This window comes from Eulemur rufifrons, chromosome 14 (assembly GCF_041146395.1).
Source record: "Eulemur rufifrons isolate Redbay chromosome 14, OSU_ERuf_1, whole genome shotgun sequence".
NCBI classification, from domain to species: Eukaryota; Metazoa; Chordata; class Mammalia; order Primates; family Lemuridae; genus Eulemur; species Eulemur rufifrons.
In genome coordinates, this window is record NC_090996.1 from 12,499,784 (window position 1) to 12,518,271 (window position 18,488).

The window sequence follows — 18,488 nt, forward strand, 5'->3', positions numbered from 1 at the left end:
AAAAGAATCTTGTTTTTCCAGTGTAGAGAGTAGCTAAGAGCACAGGCTTTGAAATGATAAAGAATATGATTTGAGTCTGATTATGTGTCTGCCACATAACTCTTTGACATTGGACAAATTTTTAACTCTCTGAGCTTTTTTCTTCTCTTGTAAAATAGAGACAGTATACACTTAGGTTTATTAGAGAACTAAATGAAAATAATTAAAGGTAGATAACTCAGTGCATGTACATAGTAACAGTTATTATTTCATTTCAGGTGTGTGCCCCTTATTTATAATTTACCTTGATGTGTGTAAATAGTCATATTTTGCTAATTTGGATGATTATCATCTATTATCTTTCAGGTCATGCAGAAGGATTTTGTATGATGTGCACAATGCAAGCGCATATTACCCAGGCACTCAATAATCCTGGGGACGTTATTAAACCAATGTTTGTCATCAATGAGATGCGGCGTAAGTACTAACTGTAGTAGCTTATATTAATATTTATTAGCTAAATATTAATTAGTCTTAATGGCTTAAGTGGTAAAAAAAAAGAACCCCTTGTGTATTACAAAACAAATAAATGCATTTTATCGTACATGGATAGGTCTGTAATTAATAACAAATTTTTAGTAAAACATTTTGTTGTATGAACTCATTTTGAAACCTTAAAGCAAAAGATGACAATATAATAAAGAAAACAGTATCCAGTTTAATATAAGCAAATTTTTTTTTTCGTGTCATCCTTGTGCAGGGGCCAAGGATCGTTCCAATTTTAGTATATGTGCTGCTGAGGCAAGCACAATATAAGCAAATTTTAAATTATTTTAAACTCAATTTATCTTAATAAAATCATTGGTAAGTTTTACAATATTTTTTTCCCCAGATATTTGGATTTCTGTGCTGAGTAATACTCTGATGTTGTCCCACAGGTTTCTTTAGATAGTTTCTAATTAGTTTTAATTTGGTGAGTGAATATTATACTACACATAGTGATTGGAATTGTCAAAATAAAGTTAATTGTACTTTTAAAGAAAAACTTAAACTCATAGCTTAGCAAATTTGTGGATAAATTTCACTTTTTCTGTTTTTAAATTTTAAATCAATAGATTGCATGAAATTTTCTTATGCACTTTCTTTGTTTTTTGAAATAAACTTTTATATCATCTTAATTGAGTTGGAATAAAGGCATACAAATTAAAAAAAACTATAACGCTTAATCTGGCCTCTAGCTGGGTAATTGGGGGGTGCATAATTATAATCCTGTTGCCTAAAAAGCTGCTGACGATTAAAGAGGTATTATATTAGGCCGGGCGCGGTGGCTCACGCCTGTAATCCTAGCACTCTGGGAGGCCGAGGTGGGCAGATCGTTTGAGCTCAGGAGTTCGAAACCAGCCTGAGCAAGAGCGAGACCCCACCTCTACTAAAAAAATAGAAAGAAATTATATGGACAGCTAAAAATATATATAGAAAAAATTAGCCGGGCATGGTGGCGCATGCCTGTAGTCCCAGCTCCTCGGGAGGCTGAGACAGGAGGATTGCTTGAGCCCAGGAGTTTGAGGTTGCTGTGAGCTAGGCTGACGCCACGGCACTCACTCTAGCCTGGGCAACAGAGTGAGACTCTGTCTCAAAAAAAAAAAAAAAAGAGGTGTTATATTAGTCCTTGGCATTATTGACAGGCCACAAGAGACAGTGCAAAAATCTTTAAAGCATTGTTAGAGCCTGGCAGAATTTTAGCCAGGGTAGGTTTTGATTATTTATACACAGATTTATGTTTATATATACATATATAGCAGGTTATGGGCAATAATTTCGAAATCTATTCTTCAAGAAAATGTCATTTTGTGTGTGCGTGCGTGTGTGTGTGTGTGTGTGTATACATATGTCCACTGACACACACACAGTTGAATCACGAAATTGTCATTTTTGGAGGTCAAAACTGGTGGAATATTGACAATTTCATTTGATTCAAGCTGGTATATATTTTTATACATTCATACACATAAAATTTAATATATAATGTATTTTATTGTGATGTTGCTTATATTTTTTAATGTTTTTTATTTATAATTTTTTAATAGTTTGGTCTTACAGCTGCTTAGTCAATTACAAATAGTACTGAAATATTACTATGCATCTTAGAATATAATTTGTTCTGTGGGTCATTGGGATAGAATTCAGATAGCTTTGGATGTTTGTTTTGCGTGGATTCTCTTATGGAGATCTAGCACTAATTTAAAATATGTGCACCAGCATAAGATTTTGGGCACACTTTTGAGACAATATGGCCCCTGTTGAATTTATTCATTTATAATTTTATTATCTTTCTAAAGAGAGTCTTACTCTGTGGCTACTCCCAGGACTCTCAAAAGCTCTAGCCCTTGTGGGCTCTTAATGATCTAAAGGACGTGGTCCTGGCTGTTGTCAGGGTAGCTTATGTTAGTGCTGTTTCCTCATAAGATAATCATACGAGGGGTTTCTAACCACTATATTATAAGATATATTTTGGGGGGTATAGCCTAGGCTTATTATATGTAATGATAAAGCCCTGTCCCTACTTAAATTTTATAGGTATAGCTAGGCATTTCCGATTTGGAAACCAAGAAGATGCCCACGAATTTCTTCAATACACTGTTGATGCTATGCAAAAAGCCTGCTTGAATGGCAGCAATAAGTAAGTACAATTATCAGTCATTGTGTCTCTGGTTATCAAAATTCAGTTTTGCCTGTTTTTTTTTTTTTTCTTTTTTTTTTTTAATTGGAGACAGATTCATACTGTATTGCCCAGGCTGGTCCTGAACTCCTGGGCTCAAGGAGTCTTCCCGCCACAGCCTCTTGAGTAGCTGGGACTATGAGCCTGTGCCACTGTGCCTGGCTGTTTTGCCTTTTATGTTGAAAGTTCATAGATCCTTGTTTGCTTTACCTTTTAGTTGTGCACTGTCTCTTCCCTAGTTGATTTGCATTATTTTAAAATGGTTAAAATGTAAAAAGATATGCTTACCATAACAGTTTGAATTTACTCAATTATAGATGTCAGGAGATGAACAGTAGTCTTGCTGTTATTTAATTTCTGAGTATCAACATACCTCTGCAGATCTAAAACTAGCTGCTGCCACTTTTCAGTTTTACCTGACATTTTCTTTGTTGACCCCTAGCCTTGGAAATCTGTATTCGTTTCCAGCTTCTATCTATATCTCTTGTCAGTTACTGATTCCTATAGCTTTTTCCTTAAAACCTAAATATAGACTCAAGAGGAAGACTGGGGAGACAATTAGATAAGTGCTAACCTGCTTGCCGTTGCCTAAACACACCTGGTAAACCCCCCTTTGCATTCCCACTGCCCCAGCACTGGGAAGGGGCCAGGCCTTCATTGTCTAGGTGGTGATAGACTCAGCACGGAGGATGACACCCTACCTTCCCCAGCCATCCTCCTGCGCAGGTCACAGCCTGCCGAGGGGTCTTCTTTGTGCTTCAGGACCAAATTCCTGCCTTGATTTCAAAGTCCCTTTATAGTATAGCTCCCGCTGTGCTCCCTCTTTTCCTACCACTCCCCAAACACTGTGTTCTGGTCAGGCAGGGCTATTCTCTAGCTGCCACACGTACTATCTTTTTATTTTTGTGGCTCTCCTGTTTGAATTCTTGTTCTTTTATAAACATACATGCTTTTTATTTTTTTAATTATTATTATTTTTTAAGAGATTAAATCTCACTCTACTGCCCAGGCTGGAGTACAGTGATGCTATCATAGCTCATTGTAGCCTTGAACTCCTGGGATCAAGGGATCCTCCTGTGTCAGCCTCTTGAGTAGCTGGGACTACATGCGTGTGCCACCATGCCCGGCTAATTTTTTTTCTACTTTTTATAGAGTTGGGATTTTGCTATATTGCCCAGGCTAGCCTTGAACTCCTGGCTTCAAGTGATCCTCCTGCCTTGGCCTCCCAAAATGCTGGGATTACAGGCATGAGCCACTGTGCCTGGAGGATTGTACGTGCTTTTAAAATCTGATCATAGCATCTGTAGTTTTTGGGGCACTCTTTTCTCATATCACTGTTTATTTTTCAGATTGGACAGACACACCCAGGCCACCACATTTGTTTGTCAGATATTTGGAGGATACCTGCGATCTAGAGGTAAATTTTTGTTTACAAATTGATTAAGTGATACATGCATGTAGTTTAAAATAATGCAAACAGTAGGAAAGGGTTAATAATGAAAAGTACATCTCTTTTCTAGCCCAGACTCCCATCCCGCTTCCCAAAGGCAACCCCTGTACCAGTTTATCCTTCCAGTCGTTTCCTATGTGTGAGCAAACCGGGACCATACTATGTGTATCGCTTTCATTTTTCTCCTAATATTAGCAATCTTTTTGCATTACAGCACACATAGGCTGAACACAGTCTTTCACAGTTACAGTGGTATTCGATTTATTTTAGTCCCCTATTGATGGATATTTAGGTTGCTTCTATTTTGTTGCAGTTGTTATTTTACCATCAGTGCTTCATTGAGCATCCATGTACACATACCTTTATATCTATGTAAAAGTACGTATGGAGGATAAATTCTTAGTCTTAGAATTTCTGGATCATAGGGTGTGTGTATTTTAAATTTTAATACTGTCATTTCCTTCCAAGAAGTTATGCCAATTTATATTCCAACCAGTAGCATATGAGGGATCAAATTCATGACACTTTTACCACATTGTGTGTAGTATTAAAAATTTTTTTTTGTCCAATCTGATCAGAGAAAAATTATACTTTGTTTTAATTTTTAGTTTGGAAGTAGTACTTGTCATTTTGTCATTTCAATAGTTGGTGTTGCTGTAATGATTACACTTTGCTTATCTTTTGCATTTGATTTTTATTTCAGTCAAATGTTTAAATTGCAAGGGCGTTTCAGATACTTTTGATCCATATCTCGATATAACCTTGGAGATAAAGGTAAGTTTGGTAATTGTTATGGTGTTTAAGTTTAAAAAATGTCATTTTATATAACTTTTTGTATTTATAGTTCATTTATAAGTTAGACTACACTTGTTAAAGAATATGAATTGCAAAATTTAATGTGCTAAAATTTTATTTGGAGGTGATTATTCAAACTTTGTAGCAGCCGTTATAAAAAACACTTAAAACAGCCAGGCTCAGTGGCTCATGCCCATAATCCTAGCACTCAAGGAGGCCGAGGTGGGAGGATCACTTGAGGTCAGGAGTTTGAGACAAAACTGAGCAAGAGCAAGGCCCCATCTCTACTAAAAATAGAAAAAATCAGCTGGGCATGGTGGCATGTGCCTGAGGTCCCAGCTACTCAAGAGGCTGAGGCAGGGGGATCGCCTGACCCCAGGAGTTTGAGGTTGCAGTGAGCTATCTTGACACCACTGTACTCTAGCCCAGGCAACAGAATGAGACCCTGTGTGAAAAAAAAAGAAAAAGTCATCCTTTGACTTTTCACTTAATAAATCTTAACAAAGCCAGATTCTGGTGCCTGTTTTAGCCAAACATAGATGGCCATTATTCTTTAGAGACTGTCTTGCTGTTCGTGCTTTCTAAACTCCTGTTTAATGGTTTGATATATATTACTTCAAAATATATTGTTTACTTTTTTAAAAATGAGATTATGCCTAACATTTGTTTGGCCACTTGCTATGTGCATCTAATTCTGCTTGGAGACCTTTCTGCATAAGTATGTTCTTTGGGCAGTTGTGTGGTGGTCCAGAAAATGGATAGACCGTAATTTATATGCCTAAATCCTTGTTGGTAGATTTGTGGTTTGCTTCTAGTTTTACACTATTTTAAGTAAAGCTGCAGTGAGCAGCCTCTTTAGATGTTTTAGATGCTCATTTTTTAATGGAAGGGGAAATAATTTGGTGTGTAGATGTGTAAAGATGATTATAATAAAGGAAAAACTTCTTTTTGCATAAAAATTCCTCATTTGCTTTTATGTCTTTGAGTCTTCTGTTCTCTCTGTCTCTGTAACAAATGGCAGTGTGTGGTAATGTGGTGTTTATGCTGTTTCTCTTTCCAGGCTGTTCAGAGTGTTAACAAGGCATTGGAGCAATTTGTGAAGCCGGAACAGCTTGATGGAGAAAACGCGTACAAGTGCAGCAAGTATGACGGGTGGTGACTTGCTGGTTCTTACTGCTGGCTGCTCCAGGGGGGATGGCAGGGAGGCTTGATGTGAGAGTTTGGTGTGCCTGACTGTCCCCTCTAGGTTGCCTTTAGCTTCTGATACCATCTGGGAAGACACTGGGTCTCTGTCTTCCAAAGGCCAGGGCCTGCAGTGTCTCAGTGTTTACACTCTTTCAAGATGTGCGATTCTGTGCCCTTGGGAGACTGGTACATCATTATTGGGTGGATTTGGTGGGAGGAGAGAGAGATAAGATCCTCTGCGCACCACGAGTTGGTACTGCCTCGCAGGTGCGGCTTAGGATGGCATGTCTGCCCAGCAGCGTTTTCCTCAACTTTCCTTTGTGAGAGGGTTGAGGTAGAATGGGGAGTCACTTCCCCCTAGGATAGTTAAGGATCTTTCTATCTTATGGTGGGTATCTAGGGTTTGGGGTAGTATTTTCTAGAAACTTCTAATTTTGATTATTCATTAGTATGTTGCCCCATGAAGTCAAGAGAGCCTGTTTTTAAAAAGCCTGGTTTCATATATTTTAAGTAGATTTCCACTTTGTAGACTGGTAGCTTAGGTAATTTTTTATTATCCGATTTATTTGGGGGTAAGAAGGCTCCCATCTTCTCTCCAAGACCATTAGGGATTTCCCGTTTGTTATAAACTCCATGGATATTTCTAATCTTTATTTTTCTTCCTTTTGTATCTGGGTAGGGCTTTGTTTTCACATAATTATACCAACCTAAAAATCTATTAATTTTTCAGTTTGTTTTGAATTGAGAGAAACTTGTATTAACCTAATTTTAGCATTATTTGTAGCCTGTGTGGCTTCATTTTTCACACTTGCCCAGTCATCCTTTCCCTTCATGCTAATTAAGCAGTTTGTAGTCTTAATTTCAGTATTTTCAGTATTGAGGGCTGGTGTTTCTTACCTAGTATCCTTTTGGAAACTTAATTTAGAATGTTTGAGAGAAATAACAAGGGAAAGACTAAAATACCAAGAAAATATGTGTATTAATCTTCTGAACGTTTTATTTCTGTTTATTTCAAGGTGTAAAAAGATGGTTACAGCTTCAAAGAGGTTCACTATACATAGATCCTCTAATGTTCTTACACTTTCTCTGAAACGATTTGCAAATTTTACTGGTGGAAAAATTGCTAAGGTATGTAGATGATATTAATCTTTTACATTGAGCCTTTCAAGGCAAAAGTGTCAGTAGCTGTTAAGGGTTATAAAACAACCTAACTGAATAATTTTTGTTGACCGATTTTCTAAGTTCTTCCATTATTTAGTAGCAGGAAAAAAAGGTCAAAGAATAGAGCCAATAGTTTGGAATATGCACTTGAGTGTGTATGTTTTTATTATATCCTTTAGCTGGCTAGACTTTCTAATGATAAAATTCATTACAGTTGTCTGCATTTAGGCTTTATAGTCAGTTTTTTAGTGTCTAAGGTAATGACGGGTTACACAGAGCGTGTATCATTTGCAATCCAAAGAGGACTTCCCTGTTAGATATTGTTACTTTTTCATTAAAGTTCATTTTCTTGTTCATTTGTTTTCTGATTGGCAGTACACTGAATTTTCCCATTTTCTTTCCTTGTTTGTTTTTTTAATTATTTAGACATGGGGTCTTGCTGGTCGCCCAGGCTGGAGTGTAGTGGTGCCATCATGGCTCGCTGCTATGACTCGAAGTCCGGGACTTGAATTTTCCCATTTTCTTTCTACTTTCTGAAGATTGAAAGTGGTCAGAAATTCAGTTGTAAGAGAAATAAACAATCCATTCCTGAAGTATTAAATATAAGTGATGACGAGTGTCCAGAGTTATTCTGTTCCTATCTCCTTTGATGGATTTGAAGAATTCACTTAATGTGGATTCTTACCTATTCAAAGGCAATAAAAATCGCAGTGGACAGCCTTAAATACACTTAGATTCAGGTGTCCTCCCAGTTAATCATGTCCTTTGAAAGGTGGTGAAATGTGTTAGGCTTCTGTTAGAATAGCACAGGGTGCAGGGTCGTACGCAGGGTCTCCCAGGAGGAGACCCTAAATGCCCTTACTCGAATATGCGGAATAGTCGGTGCCCTCAGAAATTATATTTTTTTCTCCTTTTTCCATTTCTGTTTAGGATGTGAAGTACCCTGAGTATCTTGATATTCGGCCATACATGTCTCAACCAAATGGAGAGCCGATTATCTATGTCCTGTACGCAGTGCTGGTACACACTGGCTTCAATTGCCATGCTGGCCATTACTTCTGCTACATCAAAGTAAGCTGTCCAGATTTTGCTAATAGCTGTTGCTACATACATGCTGTACGACAAAACTAGTATTCTTGTGGGGAAAGGTGGGACTTTCACAGCTAAAACGTGAATGCCCTTTTTTTTTTTTTTTTATATTTCTTTTGACTACGTTCCATCTTCCTCTAATGAATGTCGTATCTCTCTTTTGCAGGCTAGCAACGGCCTCTGGTACCAAATGAATGACTCCATCGTATCTACCAGTGATATTAGATCGGTACTTAGTCAACAAGCCTATGTGCTCTTTTATATCAGGTATTGACATGAAAACAGGTTGTCAAATTTTGTGTTATTTCATTTCTTCTCTCATCAACATATTGAAATTCAAGGTTGGGCATGGTGGTAGCTCATGCCTATAATTTCAGCATTTGGGAGGTCAAGGCGGGAGGATCACTTGAGGTCAGGAGTTCAAGATCAGCCCGAGCAACATAGTGAGACCCTCTCTCTCCCCCGGAAAAAGTTCAATGTTGGTTATTTTTTATAAAACAGCAGCTTAAAGATTAATTCTGCCACGTGCCTGGAGAGTGAGGAAGGTCATTTTTGAGTGTGGATTATGAGTTTGCTTTAGCTGCCAGCTCTTTTTGGGTTAAAACTGCGAGGCAATAGCTGAGGAGGGTGGGCTTCTGCTGCTGGCTGCAAACGCAGTGGGCCAGGGGCACTGGTGGCAGTGGGTGGAGGCCTCGGGAAGGGGCATCTGAGCACCTGCTGTGGTCACAGCCGGCACCTCCCACCCGCTGAGCACAGGCAGCTGGTCAGTCACCTTCCTGGCCAAGGCCTGGGCAAGCCCATGCTCTCATCTGTCCTGCTGTGGCTGCACACTCTGACTTGCTGATTGCATTTTTGGAAAAATCTGATGTGTGCTTCAACCAGTCCCTTTTTAATAGCTGAAAATTAAGAATATCCTAAAATGTCCAACGGTGGCAGAATGATCATATCCGATGTTGAAATATTATACAGCTTAACAGTGATTTTTAGGAAGCATTTTTTTAATTTTGAGAAAGTGCTGAATATATATGGAAGAAAAGCAGTTTGAAATACTAAGCACTGATATTGAAAACATCCATGTGGGCAAAGCATGGAGGGTAATTGACTAAACTGGAAGAGGAGCTGCCTCTGAGGGGCAAGCTAAGGGACAGTGTTTTGTTTCTAACTTTAATGGACACAACAGATTTTCCACAATGGTATATATTTATAATTACAAAAATAGAAAAATAACTTTCAAGTAGCAGCATCCTAAGAATACACAGTTAGAAAATACTGTTTACCCAGATGCCCTGTTTCCTGATCTGAGTACCTGACATTAACCTCCACCTACAGGAGAGAATGTGTGTAGCTCCGTACCATGGAGCATAACAGTACTGTTTCTCCATCAGTTTTCTGCCCGAGGGGTTAAGTGCTATTGAATTTGTAAATGAATCTCTTCTAAGGAAATGTCCTATGTCAACCTAAGCAACATCACTGTCCCTGTCTCCAGGTCCCACGATGTGAAAAACGGAGGCGAACTTGCTCATTCCACCCACAGCCCCGGCCAGTCCTCTCCCCGCCCGGTGATCAGTCAGCGGGTCGTCAACAACAAGCAGGCCACGGCGGGGTTCATCGGACCACAGCTGCCCTCTCACATGATGAAGGTAACATTTCACAGGGAGGATGTAGTCTTTGTATTAATTTTTAAAATGTAGCCTTCAAACTCTGAAGTTAACAGTGTGGTAGTTGCTGTGTCCTCATATACAATTGGATTTTTTTCTCAAAAAGGTTTATTTAAGCCCTTTATTGTAAAGTCTGGCTGGACTTACATATGTGATTGTATACAGTCGTCTGCATCTTAGAATAGTCTGTGTCATTTGTGCTATAGAATCTTAATGGCTTCTCAGTTGGTTTTGAATTATACAAATTATCTAGTTGTACGTTTTTTTGTTAATGGATATCAGACAGTACTTGAGTTATAGTAGGAGCCACAAATCTAATGCCTTTGTGAGCTGGGAAGGCGATGGGCTGGAGCTGGGCCCTACTTCAGAGTGACATTAGGGCACTGGCACAGCAGAGAGCACATGCCCTGTGGAAAGGGGCGGCTGTCATTGATTTTCCAAGAGTTTGGTTTGTTTGTTTTTTATCATGAAGCTTTCCAATGTTAAGATAACGACTCATTCCGATATTTGAGAAAACATCGTGAAGGTCAGACACAATTCATCTGTAAACCAGCTTTCCCCCCGAGCCACCATGGGTTGTGGCAACAATAGTGGGATCTGAGCAAAAGAACTGCATGCACAGAACTCCGAGACATCCCAGGGTGGTGGTGGTGACAGTGAGGTCATGGCTTAACCAGTGGCATCTGAAGCAGCCTTGGTTCTGTCTTTGCCCATGTGACTGTCTTCCCTCGGTCCTAGGCCAGCGGTGATTCCTGCTTCCTGCCATTTCCTTCTGTCTGCAGTGTGGGCTCCCAGGAAACCCAACCAAGGAGAACCTGTGTGACTCCATGCCCAAAGGGGCCTGTCCATGCCTGTCATACTTGGAACAGAAAGAATTTGATGTCAGGGTTGTATTCTGACAAACATATTTGTTTTCTTTGTTGATTAATTGCTAGAAGACTAGGACCTGTACAGGAAAGGTACACGTGGGTAGGAACAGATGAAAGAACAGGGAGGCGCTTCTAGGTAGGTGAAACTTGTTAGTCATAAAAAGAAAAGGATGAAAATGGGAAGGCCCATAAGGCAAAATGGATTCTGTTTCTATGACTGTGTTTCTGGAGCTCTGACCTGGCTGTGGTTTTCTTCCTTCCAGAATCCACCTCACTTGAATGGGACTGGACCACTGAAAGACACACCAAGCAGTTCCATTTCAAGCTCTAATGGAAATTCCAATGTCAACATGGCTAGTCCTGTTAATGCTTCAACTTCTGTTCAAAACTGGGCGGTTAACAGGTCGTCTGTTATCCCAGAACATCCCAAGAAGCAGAAGATCACTATCAGTATTCACAACAAGTTGCCTGGTCGCCAAGGCCCATCTCAGCCTAACAACCTTCATAGCAATTCTGTGGAGAGCCCTAGCAAGCCTGTTCCCTCTTCTACCATTACCAATTCTTCTGCAATACAGTCTACCTCGACTACATCTACGATGTCAGTTTCTAGCAAAGTAACAAAACTTCCTACCCCAAGCGAAGCCTGTTCCAAGCCTGTGATGAATGGCAAGTCCAAGCTGAACTCCAGCGTGTTGGTTCCCTATGGCGCTGAGTCATCCGAGGAGTCTGACGAGGAGCCCAAGGGACTGGGCAAGGAGAATGGTGTCGGCGCCATCTCGAGCTCCCTCTCTCCTAGCCAAGGTGCTGAAGATGACGAGGTCTCACAGCATGAGCTCCAAGAACCTATTACTCTAAATGGTGCTAACAGTGTAGACAGCGACCCGAAAGAAAATGGTCTGCCATTTGATGATGCCGATTGCCAAGTCCAGCCTGCTCTACACTCAGAAAATCCCTTTTCTAAGGCAAATGGTCTTCCTGGAAAGGTGAGGCGGGGTTGGGGACAGGGGTTGCACACTTTGTTTTGAGTCCCTATTATGGCAGTTCCCTTGGCGGGATTCCAGGAGGCATGGAGTTGGCAGCTAGAGTTGAAATATCTTTGTTTTCTATTGTAGTTGATGCCTGCTCTGTTGCCGTCTCTCCCAGAAGACAACATCTTAGAGACCTTCAAACTCAGCAACGCGGTGAAAGACTCACCGGATGAAACCAGGTAAAACAAGAAAGAGTTAGAGGGAGTGAACTGCATAGTAGGGAATCCAGTAGTGCCTGTGGATCTGTCAGCATTTTCACTCCGTAGAAGTCATAGTAAACAGTTTGAATCCTGGAGTGATTTGACTTAACATAATCCAAAGAATATGTTTATTTGCCTTTTCAGAAGACTAAAGAAAAAATTTAGTGTATGGCACTGAGTCCATGAAAACTTGATGAAACTCGAGCTGACATTTTCTTCTCCCGAGTAGCTGCTTTTCTGGTTAGGGGTGTTGTTGGCATATTTCTGAATTTGATACCGAGCACAGTCTCATTTAACCTTCCCCATGATGAACAAGCGTGCGCAGGTGTATTAAGGTTATGAGGCAGGGGTGCCCAGGTCTGCCAGGGAGCAAATACAGTCATGCCTTGCTTAATGACAGGGATACATTCTGAGTACGCTCATTATACAGTCCTCTAATGCGTCGCAGGAGGAGTCTGCCATTGTGCAAACACCCTAGAGTGTCCTTACCCTGGATGGCACAGCCTGCTGCGCTCCAGGGCTGTGCGGTGCGGCCTGTTGCTCCCGGGCTGCACTGAACGCTGTAGGCAGCTGTGACACAGTGGTAGGTATTTGCGTATCTAAACACATCTGCACCTAGAAAGGGACACTAAGAGTACAGTACAGACAATAACAAAGGGCACCCCTGGGCAGGGCACTCGGCACGAATGGCGCTTGCAGCACTGGCCCTTGCTCTGGTGAGTCCGCGAGTGGTGAGCGGCCAGGGCCATGTCTCTGCACTACTGAGGACTTTGTAACGCTGCAGACTTACACGAAATTTATAAAACAATTCTTTCTTCAATAATAAATTAACTTTAGGTTACTGTGACTTTTTTGCTTTATAAACTAATTTTTAAAAAATTTTTTGACACTCGTAATGACACTTAGCTTAAAACACAAATACATTGTACAGCTATACAAAAATACTTCATATCCTTATTTTTATAAGCTTTTTTCTATTTAAAACATTTTTTAACTTTTTTGTTAAAATCTAACACATCAGCCTAGGCCTACACAGGGTCAGGATCATCAATATCACTATCTTCCGCGCCCCCATTTTGTCCCCTTTGAAGGTCTTCAGGGGCAGTCACACGCATGGAGCTGTCATCTCCTATGACAACAATGCCTTCTTCTGGAATACCCCCTGAAGGACCTGCCTGAGGCTAATTTACAGTTAACTTTTTTTTATCAGTAGAAGGAGTACATGCTAAAGTAATGATGAAAAGTATAGTAAATACATAAATCAGTAATGTGGTTTATTATATTATCAAGTATTATGCACTGGACATAATTGTATGTGCCAGACTTTTGTCCGACTGACAGTGCAGTAGGTGTGTTTACACCAGCGTCACCACAAACAGGTGAATGCTACCGCACGATACGATGTCACAATGACTATGAGGTCACTAGTCGATGGGAATTTTTCAGCTCCATTGTCATCTTACGGGACCACCGTCACATGTGCCGTCCATTGTTGACTGACCACAGTCTTTACGCAACTCATGACTGTACTTTGTAGAATTACAAAGAATTCTGAAATTAAATTCACAGGTAATATAACCTGCTTCCACAGTTTCTTAAAAAAATCAATATATTGACCTCACTATAATGTTAGGAATAAAAGGAAAGGCATTTAGAATGCAATGATAGCTGTTTGAGTATGCAAAGAACCAGGCAAGACTGCTCTGCTGCAAGTCCAGTAACGCAGCCTGGTGCTCGCATCTGCGCACGGGCTGGCTGTGAGCAGGACAGTTCAGAATGTGGCCTGGTGTTGGCATACGCAGGACCATCGGGATGTCCTGTTCTCAAGGTGAACAGCTTTTGGTGAAGTTCTGACCGCATCATAGTACCACTGTCTCTAGATTTACATAGTAGTTGTGTTCCTGGAAAATTTAGTGCCTGTGGAAACTGTGCCAATAATATTATACCTGGGGTTTTCACCCCCATGGCCGTCAGTACTGGCGGGAGTGGGGACACTCCCTCACATGTGGGACTGCTGGCTGTGCCTTGCCCATGGTGTGGTGGGGCTTCCCATCGCTGTGGCAGCCCCTGAGGGGCCCCTAGCAGGTGGGGTAGCCTCACTGAGAACCTCAGTTGGGAAGGCTTAATTATTAACATGGAATGGAGTCAACCTGCAGGTAAAGAACACTCATTCCCAGTTTAACTTAAAGATACAAGAGCTTGAATGCTCAGTCATTTTCATAGTGACTTTCGTCTCGTTTCTTTTCTGGTCTAGCTAGTGGTCCTCAGATTTGATGTGCATGAGAATTAACCGTGGATGGTCATATAAACAAAGCCACGTGTGGACTGTGCCCAAGCACGTGTAGCCTTGCATGCTGCTGGAGAGTCCCTGTGCATGGGCTGGGTGGCTTCTTGGTGTTGACTTCTTCATGTGTGTCATCTCCCCTAGATATGTTCCCTCTAACAAGTGGAGACCAGCATAGGTTTTTTATTGTTTCCTGGCAGCTCTCATTATCTGTGAGATTATATCAAAAGGTCCACAACAATCGAGGGCAGAGTGAACTTACTACAGAGAGTTTTTCTGAAGCCTCAGTGATTCCTCACCAGTTGTTAGTAATGCAGGGAAATGGTGGCCCTGTTTGCAGGTAGCTCTTCTGTCTCTGAGGCTCTGAGAAATTCCAAGGCAAGGGAGCCAGGGGAACAGCAGGAGGCTCTGTCATCCTTTGACTTTCTGTTTAAACTTAGTTATTAAGAAGAATTGGAAGTATTTATGGAAACAGGAAGAGCCTAGAACTGCAGAATTATTGTTGCTGAAAAATAGGATGGGGGTAGACGCCATATAAAATCTTACATTTGTTTTATGAAGGAAGGAAAATTTGAATTTTCCAGAGATGATAAGCCTAATATATTTAAAGGTATAAAATATTTAGTAATAAATGTTTTGAAGTATTTGTCCCTAACTGTTGCTTTGTTTACTTGTTCTCGGGGGGCCTGTAGTACACCTGAAGCTGAGAAAAACCCTCCCGAGGAGGACGACATGGAAGTTGAGGCCAGCAGCCCCGCTGATGATTCCCACGAGAACCTGGAGACGGTCGAGAGTCTCAGCAGCAAGTTAAAGCAGGCTTTGTCACCTCTTGACCCCAGTGTCAAATCTACCAAAGAAGAAGTCTCTGAAAACAGTTCAGCGAAACCTGATGAATCTTTGTCCGATATCAGCATCCTTTGTAACACCAACCAGAATACCCTCGGTGATGATCAGCTTTCTAAACTGTGTGACCCTGGGGACGTAACAGATGATCAGAGCAAACCATCCCAAGATGTAAAAGGGATATTAGTTGAGAGTCCACAGGATGCGGTGTCAGCGGAAACCATGGAGAAGTTGAGCCCAGCTCCCTCGGCGCATTCAGAAGATGGACGTGAGTGTCAGGTCCTGGCTTACCTCGGGGAAGACAGAGGCAAGGACGGGGAAGACCTTCCCAGCAGCGCGGGCGTGTGTGCCGAGGGGCTGCCCTCTCCTCAGCCAGACAAGGCCACAGTAGATCCTTCAGAAGGGGACACTGAGCAGGACCACGCCGAGAGATGTGATGAAAGTAAGGTGGGACAAAAGGTCCGGGATCGTTCTCCAATTAAGGAAAAGATCAGTAGCCTAAGAAAAGTTGATCGAGGACATTATCGTAATCGAAGGGCTCGTTCTTCCAGTGGAGAACACGCAAAGGAAAGTAGGAGCAAAACCGAGGACCGTTATTACAGAAAGCACCACTCCTATGTCCGAGAGCGGTCCAGGCAGGACCGCTACACCACAGAGCACTGCAACGGGAGCCAGCACCACCTGAACCACAGCGACAGAGTCAGCCCCGGCGAACGCCACTCTCTGGTCAGGTACAGCTACCACCACTCTCGAAATAGAAGCGGATGCGACCAGGACTGGAGCAGGTACCACCATGCAGAAGGTGAACACATCTGGGGCCGGGAGAAATACTACCCAGATAAAATGAGGTGGGACAAGTGCAGGTACTACCACGACAGGTACGCTCCTTACACAGCCAGGGAGGCTCGGGAGTGGAAGCCCTTCCCTGGAGGCCGCGAGCCCGACAGAGCAGGGCAGCGCCACGGCCGGCTGCACAAGGACTACTACAGGGGCCGCAAGGACTATGAGGTGGCTGCCAAGGAGAAGGTACGGCACCATCTTGGCAGTCCCCGAGCAGGCCCGCCCCACGCCCTTCCCCTCTACCCCGAGAAGTTCTCGCATGACAAAATTGCACTTGGAGCTGAAGACAACAATTGTAACCTCTCTGATCGGTTTCACGAACATGAAAATGTAAAGTCACGGAAAAAGAGATATGATAATGTAGACAATAATGACAGTCATGTAGAAAAGAAGGCCCAGAGGAGCTTACAAAAGGATCCCTTAGAAGAAGCTAAAGTGAAGAAGCACAAAAAATCAAAGAAGAAAAAGAAATCCAAAGACAAACACCGAGATCGCAATTCCAGGTGAGGTTGGGGTGTGGGCGCCCTTCATGCGTTCTCGCACGTTCTCACACATTCTCACGTGTTCACGCATCGGCTCGCTTGGTCTTGTCTCTTCTCGCCCAGCTTAGGAACAAGTGAAGTGAATGCCATAGTTACATTTGTTTGATTTGTAGTTTTCATCTCTGTGAGTTTTGAGATTTCACTGTTTTTTACACATTTGTAAAAATTAGCTCTGCTTTTAAGCTGTATCTTAATGTCATTGTATCCTTAAATGCCAAACAACTGCATTTTTCAAAATGATAGTGCCATGTTCAGTTAATGCTTTATGACACTTCCAGGGTTAACTGTGCCGTGTTCTGTAAATGAAAAGTTGCGAGTCTTTGACTTCAAAATCGGTGTTAATATCTCACTTGTCAGATGTGTTTTTGTGTCTGTCATATTTTCTTCGAATGCAGTGACTGTGAGGTAGGCAGACACGGGGAGGCACAGTTCGTAACATTTGTAGGCCTGCCCAAAGTGGGCATCCAAGACACATCATTTGTTTCCTTGGCCTTTGTCTGTTTTTTCTGTCTCCATTTCTCAATTTTAAATTGAATTGGGAGATTTTTTTTTTTATTATTTTTTAAAGAGCTAGATTGGTTAGTGATTGTCTTCTTTTTTTTTTTTTTTTTTTTGAGACAGTCTCGTTTTGTTGCCCGGGCCAGAGTGAGTGCCGTGGCGTCAGCCTAGCTCACAGCAACCTCAAACTCCTGGGCTTAAGTGATCCTCCTGCCTCAGCCTCTCGAGTAGCTGGGACTACAGGCATGCACCACCATGCCCAGCTAATTTTTTCTATATATATTTTTAGTTGGCCAGATAATTTCTTTCTATTTTTAGTAGAGACAGGGGCTCGCTCTTGCTCAGGCTGGTCTCGAACTCCTGACCTTGAGCGATCCACCCGCCTCAGCCTCCCAGAGTGCTAGGATTACAGGCGTGAGCCACCGTGCCTGGCCTAGTGATTGTCTTAAAAGTGACTTATCCATGAAGGGACAGATGAGCGTGAACAGAATTGCTATATATTTTAGTGATGTCTCTTAAAATTGAAACCCTGGGAAAAGATTATCAAAAGCCATATGTGGGAAAAGGAGACCATCTTTTCCTCCTATGTGCCTGAGACACGTGGCAACAGTATTATTTTTTCCCTCAGACACTGGTTTCAGGAAAAGCCAGCAGAAGGTTGGCCAACAGCCTCAGCTCCTGCGAACGCCGAAGGCAGTGGTCCGAGTGTTCAGTGGTGGAGCTAAAGTGGGTGAATTTATGACCCTGATCTTAAATTATTCCTGTGAAAGCAAACAACATATTGTTAATTAGATAAGAATTTCACCTGTTTGCACCACTAGTGTCCTGAGAAAGTTGGGTACAAAACCCAAGGAGCAAGGCCTGTTGGGAGGGGGTTTTGTTTTTCTGGTGGTTTGACTTCTGGCTTTTCCTTCTGCAGGCATCAGCAGGAGTCAGACCTTTCAGTAGTTTGCTCTGATGCCGACCTCCACAGACACAAAAAGAAAAAAAAGAAAAAGAAGAGACATTCAAGAAAATCAGAGGACTTTTTTAAAGATTCAGAACTACACTTACCTAAGTCCGCCGACTATGAGACTATTGACCGTTTCCGGAGATCCGAGGGCGGTTTTCTACTCACCGATGGCCTGCTTCCGGAAGGGGTCGGACCTTTCCGTGAGAAAACAAAGCATTTAAGGATGGAAAACAGGGACAACAGGGGTCATCTGTTTGAGTATGGCCAGGGTAAGAGGAGATACTTGGAAATAAGAAGATTGAAACTAGTTTTTAATTTTTTTTTTTTTTTTTTTTTTTTTTAAGTGATTAACACCAGAGGGAAAGAAAACCGTGATGGCATCAAAGGGTATACAGT

At 41.8% G+C, this 18,488-nt stretch overlaps 1 protein-coding gene and 1 pseudogene across 2 annotated transcripts in view; one reads left to right on the plus strand and one right to left on the minus strand.

The window, feature by feature from the left end:
- The window catches only part of USP42 (ubiquitin specific peptidase 42), a 34,656-nt gene that overhangs the window by 12,317 nt on the left and 3,851 nt on the right, over positions 1 to 18,488 (plus strand). For both annotated transcript variants that reach the window (XM_069485796.1, XM_069485795.1), the window contains exons 4-16: positions 346 to 456; positions 2,557 to 2,659; positions 4,048 to 4,115; positions 4,852 to 4,922; positions 6,004 to 6,086; positions 7,145 to 7,256; positions 8,220 to 8,360; positions 8,545 to 8,645; positions 9,865 to 10,018; positions 11,169 to 11,888; positions 12,018 to 12,112; positions 15,110 to 16,603; positions 18,060 to 18,361. In XM_069485796.1, the coding sequence (XP_069341897.1) occupies positions 346 to 456; positions 2,557 to 2,659; positions 4,048 to 4,115; positions 4,852 to 4,922; positions 6,004 to 6,086; positions 7,145 to 7,256; positions 8,220 to 8,360; positions 8,545 to 8,645; positions 9,865 to 10,018; positions 11,169 to 11,888; positions 12,018 to 12,112; positions 15,110 to 16,603; positions 18,060 to 18,361 (3,555 nt within the window). The remainder of the gene's footprint in view (positions 1 to 345; positions 457 to 2,556; positions 2,660 to 4,047; positions 4,116 to 4,851; positions 4,923 to 6,003; positions 6,087 to 7,144; positions 7,257 to 8,219; positions 8,361 to 8,544; positions 8,646 to 9,864; positions 10,019 to 11,168; positions 11,889 to 12,017; positions 12,113 to 15,109; positions 16,604 to 18,059; positions 18,362 to 18,488) is intronic.
- LOC138394930 (U6 spliceosomal RNA) lies at positions 699 to 788 on the minus strand (annotated as a pseudogene).